General features: G+C 40.7%; 1 protein-coding gene across 2 annotated transcripts in view; it reads left to right on the forward strand.

Annotated features, from left to right (window-relative positions):
• The window catches only part of Mme (membrane metalloendopeptidase), a gene marked incomplete in the record, with an annotated part of 93,658 nt that overhangs the window by 12,807 nt on the left and 59,002 nt on the right, over positions 1-21,849 (forward strand). For both annotated transcript variants that reach the window (XM_008840640.3, XM_017800006.2), the window contains 4 exon segments: positions 19,196-19,357; positions 20,241-20,321; positions 20,418-20,513; positions 20,623-20,741. In XM_008840640.3, the coding sequence (XP_008838862.2) occupies positions 19,196-19,357; positions 20,241-20,321; positions 20,418-20,513; positions 20,623-20,741 (458 nt within the window).

Raw genomic sequence — 21,849 nt, forward strand, 5'->3', positions numbered from 1 at the left:
GCCAGTCTGAGCCCCTTCTAGCAGCTCTGCTTGTCTGAAAGTATCTCTCAGCAGTCTGCCCTGCATGTATTAGCTTGGAGAGGGAGGGGCTTAAGGAATCTCAGTTTTCAGGACTTCCTGAAGCTACTGAATTGTTTACTTCCTGACTTTTCAGGAGCCTCATGGAGGATGGAATGTCTCACCTCTCTTCATAACATCCTGTATCTTAATGAGCATTCCTGCAGGATGGAATGCTTCTCCTCCCTTTGGAACATCCTGTGCCTTAACAAAAAGATGGAAGGTTTTTATCTTAGAAAATTGTTACACACGAGGGTCATAGAGGATGCGTATGAAGGTGTGAGATTGGGATAAATGAGGAAATGTTCAGTGTCAGCAAGTGAGATGAAAGTGTTTGCGACTGCTGTTTATAGCAATGGGCTATCATGAAGCAAGAATGACTGTGGGCAGGACATCAGCCTTCCACACTCAACCTGGATGAGGGTAATGGTTGCCTAGATCTGACTGGTATTATTTGAGGAACAAAGAAATGTGTGAATACTTTGTAGCAGGTAGAATTCATAAGACATAGTGTTCAAGCAAAAAGGTGAGGTGGTGAAAAAAAAAGTGTGGAGAAAGTGGTCCAATTTTCTAGTTTGGGAAACTGGAGGATGTGAGCTCATCCACCAAGCCAGGGTACCCAAGGAAGAGCTTGGCAGTAAACAGAATGGCTATAGGCAGGCATTCACCTTGAGACCAATTATACTTAAGATACCTGTAATTCTTTCGTGTGGTAGAGTTCAAGGAAGTTGAGGCTTAGAGATAAGGATTCGGGAGTCTTCTGTGCATGTATGATGTGGTTATGATTTCCCAGGATAGAAATGGAGACGATAACCCAGAACGACATTGTATAAAGCAGCATATTGAGAAATTAAAAGAAGGAACACTTCCAAAAGAGAATGGGAAGGGGGGTGGTAATCAGAAAGATAGAAGGTAAGTCATCAAGGTGAGAAGTTACCCAACAAATAAAAGAACAGTTGTCAAATTAGAGTCGTCTCTGGGAACAAACACAGTTGAGAGGCAGAGTAAGATAAGTACTGAAAGCAGAGTGAACTAGGTCCGGGATTCAGGTAGAAGGTGGAATGTTGATGGATCTTCTCCATAGGCAAGTATGGAGAAAAATGTAGCCAGCCGTCCTCCTAGACAGAGGAGTCTATAGAGTCTGCTCTCCTCTGGTCATCACTGGGCACTGGAGTTAGTGATGGTTGGAATGGCTGCACAGGTGGAGCTGAGGTACACAGGAAGCTAAGCAGGTACCACTCCACTGTGTCTGTTTTGTACTCATATGAAGTGAGAGGAAAACTTTGCTCCCAGAACTGGCCTGTAGTGAAAATAAAGAAGGCTAGTAGGAACCCTGGAAAATGCCAGAGGGTGATGACATCGGTGAAGAGGTGTAACTCAGGAGAGTTCAGAAAGTCAAGAAATTCTTAGCTGGATCATAGCAGTTGTCCATATATCTCTGATGTTACCTGGGAAGACAGGTGTGGAAGGGCAGAGAGGTGTCAAAGTCTTTAATAAGTAGTGATGAATGTCTCAGGAGTCAGTAGATGACAGAGATAAAGTTAGCGAGGCTGGATGATTGGATGGCAGAAGCCCAAATATATGCTGTGGAGTGCTGATGTGGATTCTGCACTGTGATAACAGAAGGCTAGTTTTGCCTGTTGATGTTGTGTACTGCTGCGGGGAGCGAGCACAGGAGAGCAAGCCCTCCAAGGGAAGGGATTTGAGTTAGGCCAGAGAGCTACAAAGGCCCTTCTGGGAGCAGGGTTAGGACTTCATGTTGTCATACCTTCTTGCAGAAGCAGACTCCAGAAACTTTCTTCTAGTCCCAGTCTCTCTCACAACCCAAACCCTTCTTCCTGATTCTATACGTGGGTTTGTTTGTAGGAGACGCTTCTCTGAAAGGAGGAGAACATTTGCTGATGAGACTAAGGTACTAGACTCTCAGGACACCATGTGGCAACATGATCTAGAGATGGGTTCATGCAGATTAGGAGTTTGGTTCATGTGCTGCTGCAGGTTGTTTGATTATATTAATCAAAAACAAAACCAGCCACAGTGAGAGGGGCTGCTGGCAGGCCTCCTGGCCAGCATAGGACTCTGTGGTAAAAGAATTATTAATGATTCATTTTAATTCATCTTTCCATACCCTAGGTTAAAAATTCAAAATGAATCAATAAGTTGTTAAATGTGTTTAGAAATCTCTCAGAGGTATACTTGTCCTTCAGCATTTAAAGCAAAAGCATGCAGAAATGTTGCATTTTGGACTGTCTTTTTTAAACTCACTGCCCCTCAGCCAGAGAGGTCTGATTGCAGTATCTTGGCTGTGAAGGAGAGCCATTGTGCAGGCCGGAGGATTGGGAAGCCCAGTGGAAGAGAACTGCCAGGTAACACTGGCAAACAACATGATTCCACCCTTCTTTGGGGCTGACTAAAACTCCATTGTATGTATGTTCCACATTTTCTTATCCAGTCATCTGTTGGTAGACACCTAGGCTGGCTCCATATCTTCACTGTTGGGAACACTGCCCCAGTGAACGTGAATGTGCGGGCATCTCTGTAGTGTGCTAGCTTAGGTTCCTCTGGGTATATTTCCAGGAATGGCATAACTAGATTATAGGGTCCTCCGATTTTTGTTTTCTGAGGAACTTCCATAATCATTGCCATTGTGTTTGTACTGCTTTACATTCTACCAGCAGAGTATAAGAGTTCCCTTTTCCCTATATCCTCACCAGCATTTGCTATTATTTGTTTTCTTAATAAGAGTTATTCTTACTGGGAGGAGATAGAATCCCAATGTAGTTTTGATATGGCTTTCCAATGGTTAAGGATGCAAGGATTTTATATGTTTACTGGCCATTTGTGCTTCACTTTTTGGAAAGTGTCTGTCTGATCCTTTCATTTGCCCATTATTAATTAGATTGTTTGGTTTTGTTACTATTTAGTGTTAGGGCAAGAGAGAAAAATAGAGGAGACAGAAGAAGGAAAGGGAACAATGAACAAAGAGAAAAGAGAGCCGGGCGTGGTGGCACACACGTTTAGTCCCAGCACTGACGGGAGGCAGAGGCAGGAGGATCTCTGAAATTGAGGCCAGCCTGATCTACATAGGGAGTTCCAGGTGAGCGGGGGCTACAGGGAGACCCTGTCTTAAAAAGACCAAAAGAAGAGAGAGTTGGGGTAAGGCAAATCCAGCTAAAAGTGGCACAATTGGACAAACATTACTCACACTCAGGAAGACCCCAACCCAAACCAACCTGTGCCCAGTGAGAAAGCCTGTGTGAAGAAGAGAAAGGAGAGAGAGAGAGAGAGAGAGAGAACAGGGAGGGGATGGCTAACATAAAATTACAAAAACTTAGGTATCAAAGTGAAGCATAAAACTGAAAGAGACCAGGAGAAAATAAACAATGAAAATTTATATTTATTTTTAAATTTTTGAACTGCTCTGTCCAATGTCTGACTTAGTCTCTATACAAAGCCTGTAATCGGAGAAAAGAGGGGGAAAAAGAAAGAAGGGACGGATACAATAAAAATAGAAGTAATTTTTAAAAACAGAACAAATTAAAAGTTAAAAAAAAAAAAATGAAGACGACTGATGTCCTCTCCCTCCGGGATGTCACTCATCTGCATAGCGATGCAGAGCCTGGGTGCGTCTGCCTTTGCTTTGGTGGGGGATGCAGTCTGTTTCTGTGGTCTGTCTCCCTACTTGGAGGGTATGGAATCCTCCTCCAGGCCATCTTATTTTTCCTTCTCTGACTGTTTGGGTGTGTGTCCTCCAACGAGAACAGAACCTCTGCAGTTTTCTGTTTACTGTGCTGATCTTCCTGTTGTTTTTCCTACAACCAGAGTGTGCGGTTCAGAGGTTGAGCATGTACGTTATAACTCTACGTGCCTTTCTTTCTCTAAGCGTCAATTGGACAAAGCCGTCAGCAAACTTTTCACTGGCATGCCTTAGATCCAACACCTTTATTTTATTTTTTTAATATTTTAATTATTATTTGTTTTTGTGTATGTGTGTATTGCCTGCAAGTAGGTAAGTGCATCCGTGTCGTCGTACAATGCCTGCGGAGGACAGAAGAAGCTGTCGGATCCCCTAGAACTGGAGTTATGGACAGTTGTTAGCTGCCATGTGGGTGCTGGATTTCAAACCCAGGTCTTCTGCAAGAACAGCGAGTGTTCTTAACCGCTGAGTCATCTCTCCATCCCCAGATCCCACACCTTTAAAACCCTGCTGCTCTTGTCTCTCTTCCAAGGAGCTAGTGAATCTCACTTTAGTCTCTGGCTCAGACCAGATTTCCACTATGTAGAACATTGCATAATTCTGAAAAAAAAAATTCACCTCTAGTTAGAGCCAAAGGACTTCTTAAAGAACTCTCAAATTACCAAAATCTTATAATCAGATATGCTTGATGATCAAGTAGCAATTTACAAATATTTTTCCCTAAAAGATCTGTCCAGTTCTTCGGCTTCTTCTGGTATAGTGAACTTAGTCGGATGAAATTGGAAATTTTTGACACCTTTACTAGTCTGAAAGGAAGTCATTATTCCAAAAGCACTTATATGGAGCAATTAATGATTTCATTACTTAAAAGCCAAGAAGCAAAATAGCAACAATACATGTGACTGAGAAATATCTTTTAATCGTCTTGAATTAAATCCCACAATGCAATATACACATAGTCCTGAACACAATTGTGCATTTCTGGAAACACTGTACATAATACTGTGTAGCAAGGATCTGACAATATGTTGAGAGAAATGACACATGTAAAACTCAAAAGTCACCTTGAGCAAATTCATCCATTTTAAAAGTTAGTAGCAGTAGCAGCTGTGAAACTTTGCCTGCTACGTATCAATTAAGATAATAACACAAGAGCATCAAAAAGAAGGGGATGTGTTCCATGTGGGACCCAAGGGCAGGCTCAGTCTCATCCCACCGGCACTAACTGGGGCCAATGTCAGTGACTCTGGCTCCATCCAGGCAGCCTAGGCAGCCTTGCGCTGGGATCTGCCTTTGACCCTTCCTCCCATTGTTGGTTTTCATCCTCGTCCCTTGAGGGCTTCACTTCTGGCTCATTCCCCAGTTCTGGCAAGTGAGTTCTGCTTCTTTTCCTGTCCTGTGGGACTAAATCTAGCTTGACTCCTCACCTCCTAACCTTTTACCAGAAGCTGAAGCACAGCAGCCCCCTCTGGTCTCCATACAGCCAAGGTTGTAACTCCTTCCCAGCCTCCTCCTGCCCACGGCTTGTCCAACTTCTTTCTGTTGCTGTCAGTTGGGAGCTTCCCTCTGGTGCTTGGCACTTATAATCTGACTAAAGTGGGGTTCAATCACATTGAGCTGGTCCAACACCCTTTACCAAGGGCCCCATTAATTTAAATGGCAAACATTTACCATGGAAGAAAAGTGTTCTTTTGCTGAAGAAGGAACAGCTTTTCTTTTTTTTTTAATACTTTATTTATTATTTTTAGTTTATGTTCTGTGTGTAGCCTGCTTGTAGGTAAGTGCACCCGTGTCGTGCAGTGCCTGAAGAGGACAGAAGAGGCTGTTGGATCCCCTGGAACTGGAGTTACGGACAGTTGTTAGCTGCCATGTGGGTGCTGGGATTTGAACCTGGGGCTTCTGCAAGAATAGTCACTGTTCTTAACCGCTGAGCCATCTCTCCAGTGCCAGGAACAGCTTTTCTATGCACCACAACACAGAATGTCAAGGATCCTAAAAGACCCCTAGTTAGCTACCTCTTCATCTATTAATTATCAATATTTAGAGAAGGGAGAATTTATCTTTTTCTTATTTTACAATAAAAGAAAATCTACTTATGATTGAAAAGTTCAAAAATGTTCAGACACTGCCTATATGACTAAATGAACAATAAAATTTAGTCATTTATTATTTTAGGATAGCAATAGAAAAAAGAAACCAGCATCCAAATATGTTAAGATTCTGTTAATAATTTATGTGTAGTTTTTAGGTTATAAAACAGCAGATGGAGATGATTTACTATAAGACATCTCAGCTAACTGAGAACAAAGGATCTTTTAAGAGTGTCCACTAAGAACAAGTTTTTATTGTGCAAGGTTGTGGGTTCAAATCCTTGCCTTGATTTTACTTACAAATATCTTTGATTTTATTCATTGGGGGACATCTTAAATATATTTTGAGTTATTTTTCAGAAATGGTGCATCTTATACCAATCTGATAACTCATTATACCATAGATCATCTAACTCTCCCTCCTCCCTAGGCCACAATGTTTGAGTCTCATCAATGTCAGCTGGCAGCTTAGCAGCTGCAGTCCACAAAGACTAGATTGGTGGAGAGAACTTGCCCAGGTTTAGGCCTATGAAAGCATTAGTGGACCTAGCATGGCATGAGTTATTAAAAGAGATCATTTGAATTTATAACTAGCCATAAAGACAGCTTAGAATACAAGTAAAACTGTTCATGTGAGATGTTTATGACAGACACTTCTAGGGCAGGGGCTAGCTATTCCCTGAAACCTCAGCAAAGGTGAATCCTCATTCCCATGATCTGATCTCTCCCCTTCTTTGAATGGCAAAGGGAAGACTGTTTTCACCAAAGTCAGGCAGGCAGGAATCTTAGAGTGCTGAGCCTAGCACCCTGGCTGTGGAGGATGGTCTGCCTTTGTACTTTCACAGAAAGCCACCTCCATGCTGTCCTCACCACCTCTTTTGCCTGGCTGTCATCTGCTTACTCTGCTCCGGGTACAATTCAGTCCTGAATGGAGTATGTTGAATAGTTGAAGAAATGAATGAGTCAGTAGATAGATAAAATCCTCTTCTGGCCTCTGCCTTATTGACATCTCTTTAAGACCCTATGAAGAGTACCATATGCATTTCACCCATAAGTTGCATCTCGCTTCTTGTTAATTGCCTAATGTCTAGTTGGTGCCTATTAAATATAGTTTTTGCTGTTTCAAGCTTATTCATCATCCTGTTTTCAGCAACTAACAAGGTATATAACATAGTTATTAAAATTCGGTTGAATATACAAATATGTTTTTAGGTTCATTATCTCGAAGTTCCACGCTACTTGCCTATGCACTTTGATTTGTCAGGGCACAGTGAAGAGATGTTTTCAGTCTGCCACAGTCCTGCTTACGTCTGTGAGGTTTCTCAGCTCTGCACTTGACTGATAATGGTTCCTAGGTTTAGTCCCTTTCCAGCCGATCTCTCTCCTCTGCTAGCAGTGTGCTCTGTTCTCGGTTATCTTCGTTGAGCTTGCTAATTGTTCCCTCCTAAGCTAGAATCAGGTCAATGAGGAAACAGTTTCTATATATGTTTCTCTTTTCCCACTGTTTTCTTGGAGTAGGGAGACTTTTCAAACTAACTTCCCACTTGGAAAAGCATTGCCAGCTCTCTAGGGTCAAAGTCTCAACCAGCCTAGTTTTCCCTTTTCAATGCCGGGTCTCTGACCATCCCCCCCCGCCCCCCATTCTAAATGCTATTTCTGCTCTCTCTTAATTAAACGCCTGCAGTCCCCTTTTGGACACCATTATTTAGCTAAGTGTCGCTGCTTTCAACAACCATAATCCTCTGCCTACTACATCTCTGGCTGTTTCATTCATAAAATATCAGTTCAGATTCCTAGATCACAAATGTATTTAGCTTGTTTATGGAAGCACATTGCAAGCAATTCCTTACCTTCGAGTTTCATATAAAGTAGAGGTTTTCTGTTCAGCTGAGCATTATGTAAGTTTAAGAATTGAAAATGGGACCTGAGCCTAACAAAAGAACCCTTCATAGCTAGATGTCAGTATATTATATGAGTTCGCTTCGCTTTCATTATGGAGGAAATGGTCTTGTTTAAGATGAAAATCTGAAGCTCTGTGAGCACAGGGCTAACATCTGTGTATCCACTGTGGTATATTCAGTTCTAAGTAGTGTCTGATGTATAGAGGTACTCAAAAATAGTTATTGAAATAAAATGAAGAGTTCTAGTCTCATCATGATTCTCAATGAGAAAATCTTTTAGAAAATTATTTATCACAGTCCTCTGGGTCTGCTTTACAAGAAAAGGAGTATTTACCTAGTTTTAGAAAATGAACGTGTGAAGCTAAACACTGTCTTACATTCCTAAATGCTTGGTTTCTATTAATAATAGGCACTTAATTTAATAGTGCTCAATAGTTCCATTTTACCACTTGACTTTATTTTCAGCACTGTTTCTGAAGCACCCGACCTGGCTTGACCTCTATTTGCATCACTCCCTAACCAAAATTGAAGCAAAGGCAGGCTGCTTTGAGGTCTTCTCAGTAATTGTATATCATTGAAGTCTGCTGGTCATTCTTGACCAACACATGATTTAAAATAACCTGTTTAAACAGGAGAAACATGGGTGGGTCCAGGAGCATGGGCTCTACCCAAGAGTGTTACCAAGGGAACAGTGCAGCCTTCTCATGACCTTTCACAGCTTTAGTTTTTAAAAGGAACACTATTATTCATTATCATTATAAGCAACAGCAAACCTGATAACTTATTTTAAGTGATATATTATCTTTAAATTACAGAATTACCCCTAATAGCTTTTTGCCAGCAGAATCTTTTAGGATTCAAAATGCAAATTAGTCCTGAAAAGGAAAAATTATTTTTAGACTCATGGTCCTTTAACTGTAACAGCATTACACTCTGCTTTCCTTTATTATCAGAATATGTTTTGGTTGTGAATTTAGAAGGCGTCACTAATGAGAAATTATTGTCGGCTCTTTCTTGGCTGTGAGTCATTCACTCGATGGACTGCGAGATAAGACTGGAGAATTTCAATGATTTGGGGATAACCAACTAAAAATTATCCTTGTAGGTTTTAACTTGAAAGTCTGAAGCCCAGGGCCAAATGAAATGAAAAGCTTGAAGTATATGTTGTCTAACATCTCTCTATCCATCCACCCACCCACCCATCCATCCATCCACCTGTCCATCCATCCATCCATCCGTCTGTCTGTCCATCTGTCCGTCCGTCTGTCCATCCATCCATCCATCTGTATATCTCATTATCATATCTGGCTATATGTCATCTAACTACATGCATGTTTGGAAGTCAAGAAAGACACTGCTTACTATATAACCTAGTTTGGAGTCTCTCTATATAAATAGAGAGATTTTGAGATTTCTATAGTATTATTTGAATGTGTGGCAGAAAACAGTGTCTGTCCGTCCATCTGTCCATCCATCCATCCATCTGTATATCTCATTATCATATCTGGCTATATGTCATCTAACTACATGCATGTTTGGAAGTCAAGAAAGACACTGCTTACTATATAACCTAGTTTGGAGTCTCTCTATATAAATAGAGAGATTTTGAGATTTCTATAGTATTATTTGAATGTGTGGCAGAAAACAGGCAGATGAAAAAACATTAGCTTAAAATTAAATCTATAGTCAATCTCAGTTCATCTTAGTGACCTTGAGCATATAACCATTTTGTGCCTCAGTTTCTTTAAAATTATGGTACTATTCCCTACTCTATAGACCAGTTTTAAGGAAATTAATTAAAACCAAAGAGGCAGTTTAACACATTGCTTAAGAACATAGACTTCAGGTCTTAGGTGACTTGAATCCACTTTGCCATTTACCTATTATGTGACCTTGGACACAACTAACTTATCTGGAATTTTTATATCTCAAAACACCAGCAAAATCTATTTTCCATAGAGCTTAAATGAAAACAAATTTTAAAGTATTTAAAAATGCCTAGCATAAAGTCAAATGCCTGGTGCACACTGGCTTCTATTACTGTTAGTATTATAATCATGTTTAAATATCCTTGTCTAAACCCCAGTGAATACCTTATGCTTTCTGTTCTGTCTTTAAGCATGATTGTGAATAGTTTCCAGGTTCACTGTTTATGTGCTTGTGCCTGTATCTGTGTGCATGCATGTGTGTGCAGTCATATTTGTATTGACATAATTAGTTTGTGGATCAACTTTGCTGGGTCTACAATCACCCAGGAGGTTGAAGCAGGCCTCTGGGTATATGTTGAAGGGTGTTTTGAGTGAGTAGTAACTGAATAGGAAGACCGCTCATAATGTGGATGGTCTGTCTCCTGGGCTGGTGGCCCAGACAAAATAAAAGGAGAAAAAAGGAAATCAGAGTGCCTTCATTCCCTTTTCTCTGCTTCTGCCCCACCATGATATGAATTAAGCTTCCCTCCCATACCCTTCTCACCATAATGGTCAAGCCTTCTGAAACTGTGCTCCACATAAACCCTTTTCTCCTTCAGCTGTTTCTGTCAAATCTTTTGGTCACAGCAATGAAAAAGTAAATAATACAAGGTGTATGCCTTTTGGAGTACATTAATCGCATGTATGCAGGTTGTCTCTAACTTATGACATTTTGGCTTATGATATATATTTTTTGGTGGTATGGAAGCAATAAGCATTCTTTAGAAATTATACTTTTTGAGTTTTGGTCTTTTCCCAGGTTAGTGATAATGTGAAAGACACTTTCTGGCCAGCATTGAACCCTGGTTCCTAGTCAGGCATGTGATGGTGGCTCTGACACTTCTAAGTGCTCTGTATGGCTAAGCTCTGCTGTTAAGTAGATTAGGCATATTGAACATGTTTGCTACTTAATGGTATTTCCAGCTTGTGATGAGTTTATCAGGATGCAATCCTATTGTAAGTCAGGTAGCATCTGTACATGAAATACTGTTACAAACTAATTACTCTTCAAGCCAGTCCACCAAAAACAGATCTTTTTATTTGAGAGCACAGCTGTACATAGTAAATTCACTATGCATAAAGACTTCTCAAAGATCTTCTGCAGTGTTTGAACAGTTATGTGGTGACGGCCTTTGTTTTGTTTTGTTTTGTTTTGTTTTGTTTTTGACACAGAGCTTCACAGAGCTTCCTGGCTGGTCTGGAATTTGTTCTGTAGACCAGGCTAGCCTGAAACTCACAAAGATCTGCCTGTCTCTGTCTCCTGAATGCTGGAATTGAACAAGTACCACCATGTGCAGCTCTTCTTTCCTCCCTCCCTCCCTCCCTCTCCCTTCCTTCCTTCCTGTTTCTCAGGGTTTCATGTATCCTATGGTGTCCTTGAACTTGTCATATACTTGAGGATGAACTCTAGCTTATCCTGCGTTTACCTACTGTGTTTGAGACTCTAGGCATGGACCACCATACCAAGTTTATGAGGTGCTGAGAATTGCTAGGGGTTTCTAGAATGCTAGACAAGTCCTCTACTAACTTACCTACAATATCCCTAGCCTTAGTGATGACTTTTCTTAGTATTGACCCATTAGGCAATTCTAAGTCTTACCATTGCCTCAACTGGAGCATAAACAGTGGTTCACAAGGAGTGTTTGAACTGAGTGATAAACCAGCCTGCAGATTGCATCCAGCACCTGGAATCCCTCCATACCCCATCTTTCTTCAGCCAAAGCAACACAAAAGCAATTTGGGACAGGAATTTTCTTCATTAAAAATGAAGAGTGGATTATGGAAGAATCCAGAATGTTTGTAATGAAAGCTGTTTGATTTTTTTAGTAGCATTAGAGCCTGTGTGCTTGCTACTTTTCAGTCATTTTCTCTTCTGCAATGGCCCCCCAGATTCTACTTTCTACATTACAGCCTTCTGAATGGAGTCCTCAGTGACTGGCTGTGATCACACGTCATTTTCCCATGTTCTTTCTAAATGTTACAGCTTTGCCTTAACTGTAGTTGGGGAGCTGGGGGTGGAGGGTGGCAGCTGGTGGGTGAGGTCACTACCACCTCAGAGTGCTGTCAAAGGAGTTTTTTAATTGACCAAAGTTGCCTCATAAGTAATACCAGGCTTAGTCTCTGTCCAGAAAGCCCACATTTATGACAGAGGTTTGGTCATAAAGAATGTTCCAAGGTCTTCACAGGAAGCATCTGCTGCTGGGTGCTCTGACATTTCTCTGACCTCTTTGGGACACTTCCGGAGAATTCAGTTATTTTAAGATACTAGTGTCATAATGTTCTGTTTAGGGTCAGGTAACAGGGCTTAGGGGGAGGGAACAAGCTGTGCAGGCTTGCTCCTGTAATTACCCGAACCTCTCTCCCACGCAGAACAACAGCAAAGGGTAAACTTTGTCACAGGTTACACGTGTTGAAGTCAAATGTCTAGCCTCCTTAAAATGTGCCTGATATATAAGGACAAAATCTTTTTTGAAATAGAGTCGTAATTGAGAATTTTTGTATGCTCCATTCCCACTTAGTTTTAGCCTGTTTTGTTCATTTTCATAGGTGTTTTCAGAGAAGCCACATATCCTCAGTATTTGTGGATCTCGTTTTTGTTAGCTTGCCTTGGCATTAAAATTTACTTGTAATCACAAAATCAACAGGCCAGGCTATTTCACAGAGATTCTTAGTTGTGTATAAAAAGAAAAAGTGTTCAAACCTCCATGTACTTGTATAGCTGCTGAGCCGAACAAGGAGGCTGTGATAAAAGGTTCATTTTGCAGTTCGTTAGTGCCATGTTAATGATCAATGGTATACACTAGTGAGGCTGGTTTTTTTACTTTTTAGCAATATTTCATTTATTATTTCAAGTTCAAAGGAGTCTAACTATACATTTCCTCTGAGGCTGAGGAGATTCAGTATTAGTGGTGACTTCATAGATCAAAACTTCAATTGACAATAAGAATCACTATATTTGTTTTGAAATTCCCAGAAATAGGTTCATTTTTTGGGAAAAGAATCAATGGCCTACTAAGTAAGATTCAAAGTTTTAAAATGAAATCTAGGAGAAAGTACTGTGGTGTTGCCTAGTGTATCCATTTTTTCCTGTGGCAATCATGTTTCCCCTCTTTACTGACAGTTTCCTCAGGAGCATTTGACAAATGTAGCAAATGCTTTTACAATGCATGCACACACTCAGGACCAGAAAACTGGCCTAGGAAATATTCATGTATAAACATTACAATTGTTATGTATAATTACCAAAATCTCATTTTCCATTAGCACACTTCTGGTATTGTTGGAAAGCAAGATACGAAAGGGTGAATCTTGTGACATGGAGCCCTTGGTATCAAAAGATTTTCTTCTTTCCATGATGCTAGGGCTATAACCCCAATTTTCATACGTACCAGACAAGCACTTTACTATTGAGTTACATCCCCAACCCTGCCTCTCCTTAAAGCAGGCATGTGGTAGAGTCACAGTTTCACTGAAATCCCACCATATCTAACCACATCTGGCAGACTGATGGAATGCTATACCCCAAGTCTCTTCTTGAAGGCCAAGCATCTTCCTGAGACATCAATAGCATGTCTGGGTTATCGCTGAAGTAATTCTGAACACAGTGTAATTTTGCTGTGTATTCTATTCAAAATCGAGCCACTTGGTGCTTGTGGTCCTTGGAAGGAGCATGGAGGCACAAAAAGGCCTCTTTGGGACTCACAATGATGAAAGTTAAGGGAGGGTGGGAAGGAGGCATTTTCCTGCACAGAGCTGGAGCTCCCAGTGGAAACTGGATCCTAGGTGGAGTCTGGACAGGAGCTAAAGTCAGTAGATTAAGTGAGAAGCCTGTGGGAGAGGGTTGGGGTGAGGAGACACAGGTGAGGTTCCCAGGAATGCACAGGATGTAGAAGTTCCCACATGACAGGTTGCCATATGATCTCCTTTGCAAGAAGAAACATTGCTGATTCAGAAATGAAGTAGGAGACTGTCTTTATTTTCTAATATTCACTCCTCTTGTCCTCATTTCCCTGTTTGTTGTCAAAGCTGCTGCGTATTAGAGCCAATAAAAAATGTCTGGCCTCAAAGACTGACTGAGTCAAGAAAGGAGCCTCCACATCTGTGTTCTTAAAAGGCCTTTCCAGCAGTGGAAAGCACAGTTCCCAAAACACACTCCTGAAATTTTGAATCTCCTTACTCCAGTTTGCCTTAAATATTGGTTAGACAGAGCTCTTCCATGCTCTCCTCCAAATGTATGCCCCCATATGTTTGATCAGCAACTCCTGTCTGCCTGGCCCACTGCTGTTTGCCACAGATACTTACTCCATCTGGAAGCTTCTGGTCCTGATCCTGAAATTCTGCCTTGCCTTAACCGCCCCGCCCCGCAAGGAGGGAAGCTGTGACTGAAGACTGGCCTAGAGAGGAGCTGAGGAGGAGGCAGGGCAAGGACAAACACAGAGTGGTTGGAATCCAGAGGAAGAGGGGGCTGTGGGAGGCTCTGCCGGTCACACAACCCAGCCTCTGAACCCATCCCGTCGGGGGCTCTCAGCCTGCACCCAGAGCCACACAAACACTGAAGTTCAAATCTTAGGTTTCAGTCATTTACTAAGCCCTAGTCTTAAGGAAATAACTTAATCATATCCAGCTGAACAGCTACAGAACTTTGGGATTCAAAGCAAATCTGTCCAGCTTAAGGACCAAAACACTTTCCTATCTTACAATGCACTTCCAAGTTCATACACATAATATACCCTCAGTAATGAATAATTAATGACTTCCCAGATGCAAGCCGAGCTTGTTTTTAAATTCTCATAGTCAAATAAGTTGGGAAGAATGTTACAAGAAGATTAGTGAGGGAAAAAAACGGCATGTCATTTATTATCAGTCCAGAATGTTCAGAATTGTCATTTATAAGAAATAAGCTCATTATTAATAGAAGATTAGCTTGCTTGTCTTTATGTGACTATTTTCTTAAATTAAAAATTAACTTTTTTTCTTGATTGCAAAGGCAATGTGTGTTCATCTAATACAAATTGGAAAATAAAGATAAGCAAATAATACAAAATTAAACACACCCACATCCCCTACCACCTAGATATAACGGTAGTAAGGACTTTGGTGTGTATCCTTCTACACTTTCTGGGCCTTTATACAGGGTACTTTTAATTACAGCATTTTTTTTTTCCCCACTTTATACCTGCTGAACAGCATTCCATGTCAATACATTTGCCTTTTTATGTTTACTTATCAAGATAAATAATTTTGTATGATTTAAACCACAGTTGTTTATTCAGAAGTCAGAAACGGACAGCTAACGAAACATCTGAAGTAACCAGGTGTGACTGTGAGGTCCAGTAATTCAAAACAAAGTACAAAACATAAAAACAATTACAACCAGTGTGACAGTTTTGTGTGTTTCCGTCAGCTCTGCTACCTACGGTCTACCGCTGACTTCAAAGAAAAGTCCACACAGAGGAGGTCCGGAGGATAGGGCACAAAACGAGAATCAACCCACGATAAGAGATTAAAGGAAGGTTCATCAAAGACCTAACTTTAAAGTGCTAGCCTGTGACTTGCTTTGGCTCATGGCCCCAAAATATTCATCAGAACAGAACTCCCTTTGAAGTGATTAGAAGCCCAGTGCTCAGAGAGATCTATGGCAAAGTTGCCTCTTCCCAACTCTGTATGTCTCTGATGCTGTTTCTTTGGGGCAATGCAGATGCAAGGATCAGGTGTCAAAGCTGGCCTGAGAGGGAAAGGGAATTATCCTCCCTAATGCAAGGTTTGTAAAGTTCACCTGCAGCCACATCACCATACTCATGAGTCACGTGCAATATCATGACTTAGTACTCATGAGCATAGACCCCAACCAGCACCCATCCTCCTTATTCAGCGTATTTAGCAGAGTGTGTGGTATTTCCAGATAGGCTGTACGATTTGATCATTACTCATTCTACTTGTTCACTACTTGTTCTCTGATCTCCTCAGTTAATTTATGGAGTTCTCTGTTACTTAGCCTAAGCCATCCATTCATTTCCCCAGAGAGGGACAGTGGATGTACCGTTCAGATGCCAGTAGCCTTTATAACATCCACTTTTTTGTCCTTTTGAGACAGGGTCTTCCTGTAGCCCTAGCTGGCCTGGAACTCGCTATGTAGACCAGGCTGGCCATGATCTCACAGAGATCTGCCTGCCTCTGTTTCCCAAGTGCTGAGATTAAAGGTGTGTGTCACCATACCTGGCTTACATTCTCAACTTTTGAAAAAGAAAAGCTTTGTAAAATTGCAAAGTACAATCCCAGAAGGTCTCAGCATATCCTATAGACTCCAACTCGTGAGGGATTCACTTTACGTGGCAATCTTATTTGGGGTGTTCACTTTCACTCTCTCTTGTCATCATGTCTTCATTACCTTCAAAGTTCAAGGGAATTCTTTTCCTCTCAACCACGTTTAGGATTGCTAATCTTTTCCTGGTGTACCTAGGTTAGAATTTTTCCTGGCAAGTCTTGCGTGAGCACAGTATTGGACTCCGTGAGATGACTAGGGACTGTCTCTTACCTTCATGGAGCTGCAGTCTAGGTGAGGAGAAAATGAATTTGCATTCAATAACTGTTACAAACTGACCTGGGCATAGTGAGGACAGTTTTTATGAAGATAGAGGACTTCAGCTGGCTTTTGAAAAGTGCCTAGAATTTCAAAAGGTGAAAAAATACCGAAATACATAGTAGTTGTAGGGATGATGACTAGGACAACCTGGTCAAAGTTTTAGAAGCAGAAAATTGAGTTCTTTCACAGCAGAAACTGATTGTGCTCATTTAATTTGTGGAGATGGCTCACGTTAGAAAATAGGAGAAGCTTCGTAGCCATATCCAGTTTAGAATATACTATGGAATCTGGATTTTCTTAATGAATATAAAGAACTGTATTTTAACGTTGGGTGGAAAAGAGAATCCTGAAACGTTTCAAGATCATTAATCTGTTTGCAGAGTGCAGGGTGGGGCGGGGTGGGCATTGCTTGGGGCCACAGCCTGGGAGAAAGGACTCAACCTGAAATGGAATAGAATGTAGCATGGGAATGGGCCAGATGGAGTGGGATTTGGAAGGAATGAAACTGGAGCTGAGCTGACCTGTGGGAGGAGGGTGATGTGTAGGAGGAGGGGTTAGAAGACCCTGGGAATTCAGTTCTACACAGACATAATTGCACCTCTATTACTAGGTACTAGGTGATGGACATACAAAGATTAATAACATAAGCAGGATGGAGAGGCAGGCAGAGTAGGTGTCCATGGTGAAAACCCAGAGTAGATTCATCCAAGGACTAAAAAGGAATGAAGCAAAGAACTCAAAGTTCAGAGAAAGAAACTGCCCTTTTAGATGGAGTCACAAAGCTTCAGGGATGAGGTGGGACATGTGTAAAATCTTGAATGATACATAGACCATGGAAAATAGAGAGAAGATTAAAGATGTGGGAGACAGAGGACAGAAGCAAAGATCCATATAGCTCAAAGGCTGGGGGCTGGGAAAACACAAGAGTGTTCTGGCACATTGAATAGGCTTGTGTTCTGGGAACAGAGGTAAATAAAAAGCAGACAGGAAAATGGGAAGAGGGAGGCCTGGGGCCCATTTCGTCAAAGCTTCAAGAACAAGTTAAAGTTTGTCATTTAACCTGGGAAATGACAAGCCCTGGGCATTTTTGAGCCTTTGGGATTTAATTTGAAAATTGAGTAGAATATATAAACAGGAGAGGAAAAGTGGGCTATCTTAACATAAAATAAAGATATAAGTAAGTTGACACTGATCATGGACACAGAGATACAGAATAAAGAATTATCAGTAAGCCAAAGGGAAGGAAGAACTATGGTTTTACCCAAAATTCTGCATACCAGAGCATGAAAATTGAGAGGCAACCGATTTGGGGGTAACCTCAAACTGGGCTTGAGGGGCTGGAGAGATGGCTCAGTGGTTACAAGCACTGACTGCTCTTGCAGAGGACCCAGGTTTGATTCCCAGCCCCAACATGGTGGCTACGTTTTTCAGCTCCAAGAGAATCCAAAGTCCTCTTCTGACCTCTGTGCAATTGCATGACATGGGTGCACTTACCTACATGCAGGTAATACATACATACACATAAAATAAAAATTAAAAGAAAAAAAAAAACCAGAACTGGGCTTGAGACGAGCAAGCACATTCAAAAGGTGGTTACAACTGGGGCTTGAAGAACAGCTGCAAAACAGACTTACCTTAGCAAGTTGAAAAGATCCATATAGCTCAGCAATTGTTTGAAGTTTTAATTAATTGGTTCAGAAAGTGAAGTACTTTCCAAAGCTCATTTGAAAGCATGTACTCTCCTGATATAGATGAATTCTCAGTTTTGCCTTTGTTTTCATTGCAAAACAGTTAAGCTTGTTATGAGAAAGAAAGCAAAGACAATTGCAGGATTGATGTAATTCAGGAATAGGCGTTAAAGGTCTCTGGTCATATTCTAGTCTTCAGATTGAAATGATCAGTATTTTACTATACAGCACCCTAGCACCCTGCAAAAACAATGTCTACCACACTGTAAATACTCAGTGTTGGTCAATTTGCATTTTCAGCACAGTTTCCAAAGATAAAAGAGGGTATTTCAGAAACACTAGCAAGCTTGCAGCCACGTATATAATAACAAACTCTACATAAACAAATGCAAATCGGTTGTGAATTTGAATTGCAAAAAGAATTGTAAGCAGGACCAGAGAGATGGCTCAGTGGGTAAAGGTGCCTGCTGGCAAGCCTGGGAACCTGAATATGGTCCCAGGGCCCCTATGACAGAAGTAAAGAACAGACTCCCACAAGTCATCCTCTTACCTCTACAATCATGCTATGGCACTCACATGTGCACACACACCCACACATACACACACCACACCACTCACACACACACACACACACACACACACACATACACACACACATACCACACATACACATCATAAAATGTTTCAAAATTATAAACAAAATGAAAGGGTAATAACTGACTTCAGATCCTTACTGAACTGATAAAAATCCATGAATTGTTCTCTATCCTTTGGAGTCTCAGAGATAATTTGAAAGTCACAGCACCTTGAAAAGCAGAGACAGCACCTAAAAGTGACCAGAGTGAGGAATGACATGTTAACTGTAGGCCAAAGTGGTCCCAGCAAAGTAGACCTGTAAACATTTTTCCTTCTGATATAGTAATAATAAGAAATTCAGTTACTGGGGGTGGAATCCTCAGAGACCTCAGGGTGAGAAGAGGTAGGAAGACAGGATAGAAGGACTCAAACCACTCAGGAATAAAATGAACCAACTACACTAAAGGAGAAGAAGACTGTTGAAAATATTATTAACCATGCCACCAGAGTGGACAGTTATGTAAATAAGAAGAAAGAGCATCAGTCCAGAGGAGAGCACTGTGAACAAGAAGGAGCCTCTTTCGCCCTGTTCAGCCCCTGTAAGAAATATATCTTTCATTTCATCTGGTCTTTCAGCTGCTCGACTGATCCAGAACATGGATGCCACTGCTGAGCCTTGTAATGACTTCTTCAAATATGCCTGCGGAGGCTGGTTGAAGCGCAACGTCATTCCCGAGACCAGTTCCCGATACAGTAATTTTGACATATTAAGAGATGAACTAGAAGTCATTTTGAAAGGTTTGTGGAGACTGTCTGTGGATTAAAAATTTCTCTCTCTGTATATCCATTTAAAAAACATAGTTACTGGCTATTACAGGAAAGAGTAGAGCTGATAATTCCTCCAGGATTTGTGGTCCTTCACTGAGTCGCTCTTAGGGTGGTAGATACCAAAATGGATGTGCTAGCGTCTCTTAGCGTTACTGCTTTCCTTTGTAGATACATAATTGGTAAAGGCTTTCATTCCCAGGGATCTTCCCATTTTATAGAAAGAAAATATTAAATGATTGCTACTGAAAAGTATTTCCACTTTCTCTACCTCAGCCCCCATGTTAAAGTTGCTCTAAGACTTTACTGGGGTTTGCCTTCCTTGGGCAGCAGAGAATGTTCCGACTCATCTCTATCTCCACCTCCAGTTCCCTGAAGTTACTTTGTAGGAAAAAAGATAAAAGTTTTGCTATCTTTTAACATCTAAATAAGTAAAACAATTCATTTGGAACATACACAACACAGTCAAAGATAATTATTTTCTAGTCGTCAAAATATAATCCACGTTATACTCCAAATTCCTTTTTTATTTGCTTTTAATTTCAGCTTTAAGAAAAATAACTGTTAACTGCACATAGCAACACACACACACACACACACACACACACACACATACACACACATACTCACAAAGGTAATCGAGTTAAAAAGACATCTATCTAACTTAACTAAAGGGACAAACTCCAATTCTGTTATGGGAATGGCTGCTTGATAAGGAGTTTGATTTTTCTCACAGGGTTTTGGAATGGGGAGGGAGAAAAGCAATTTATTTTTAATTGAGTCTATGTTGGAAATGTTAGTAACAACTGAAAATCCTCAATCATGTTGATGCATTTTACTGAATATTCTATTTCAGATGTCCTTCAAGAACCTAAGACTGAAGACATAGTAGCAGTACAGAAGGCCAAAACCTTGTACAGGTCTTGCATAAATGAGTGTAAGTGTTCTCTACTTGGAACTAATATATTGGTCCCAGAACATGCATCACATATGCATAGTCTCACTTTTAACTTATTTTCATTGTTTCCCAAAGCTGCTATTGATAGTAGAGGTGGTCAACCTCTGCTCAAACTGTTACCAGATATATATGGGTGGCCAGTAGCTACAGAAAACTGGGAGCAAACATATGGTAAGGCAGTGTCCCTCTTTTCTAAGCAAATAATTTCCACATGAAATCTATTATAGTATTGCTAATGAACAAAGCTTCTAAAAGTATGCTTCACCTTTTATTTGTGTAGGTACATCTTGGACAGCTGAGAAATCTATAGCACAATTGAATTCTAAATACGGGAAAAAAGTCCTCATTAATTTTTTTGTTGGCACCGATGATAAGAATTCTACCCACCATATAATTCATGTAAGTTTGTGTGTGAGGCAGTCAAAGCTATCTGTAAGTTATGATGAAATTTCCATGTACATTATTGTCATTGATATTTCTGACTAATGTCAGTTTTCACTTTCATTGCACGAACTAGGGAGTAATAAATCCACACTCTGTCTCTCGGCCCTAGGGATCCACATTTCAAAGGATTTTTCTTCTGTTACCTCTATTTTAGATAGTTCCCCAGGGTCCTTTTATTGAGAAAAAATTTATTTCTTTATATATTTCATACTTTGGTTTACATAAAGTTATGCAGGCCTGGAAACCAAAACTTCCTCATTGCTTTAAAATAGAAAACCTAAAAGGGGAATTTGAACAGAGTTTTGGTTCTCACTAAAGAATATCTATACTTTTAAATAAAGATAAATACTTTTCAATTGAGATAAATAAAATGCCATTCTTTTAAGTGGCTTTATTAGATTGTTTTAAATGCAAGCATTTGTTTAGAAGGTGCCTATAACACTATTCATGAATGTGTGTGGAATGAACTAAGAATTGTATAGACTTAAGAGTTTTATTTGTTGAAACTATAGAGCCCAGAATCACATCATGATTACCTGCTCTTTATGATCATCATTTACGAAAATCACGGACACTGGAGTTAATCCTCTCTTTAAAAGATTCCTTTCCTCCCTTCCAAAACTCTCTCTTTGGTCTGTCAAATGCCAGCATCCTCCATGCTCACCTTGAGAGTCTGGCAGTTAGGGAGAGTGTAGCTCTTTCTGCAACACTCCTTTTGCTTACATTCCCTCCATATGGCCTGGGCTCCTCTGAAGGCTCCCACCTTTACCCATCAGTTTGCTCTTGAATCTGTTCTGCCATGCACTGCATAGAAAGCACTCTCACAGAGCTGTGAGTGTACCATGCTTGCTCTTAATATCAATATCTGAAGTGGAGCACGCCCACAAGAGCAGCAGTGAGTCTCCTCGTACACGGCTACTGTCTGTACCTGCTGGAAGCTTTCTGTATTCATAGGTCTGTAGAGTGTTGAGAGGGACTCGTCCATCTGTCTATGGAATGGTATAGAATCTGGCAAGATTTACACTAGCTAATAGGTTCAAGAGTGACTAGAGGTTTTCTACAC

This window comes from Nannospalax galili, unplaced genomic scaffold (genome assembly GCF_000622305.1).
Source record: "Nannospalax galili isolate Female #2095 unplaced genomic scaffold, S.galili_v1.0 scaffold59, whole genome shotgun sequence".
NCBI lineage: Eukaryota > Metazoa > Chordata > Mammalia > Rodentia > Spalacidae > Nannospalax > Nannospalax galili.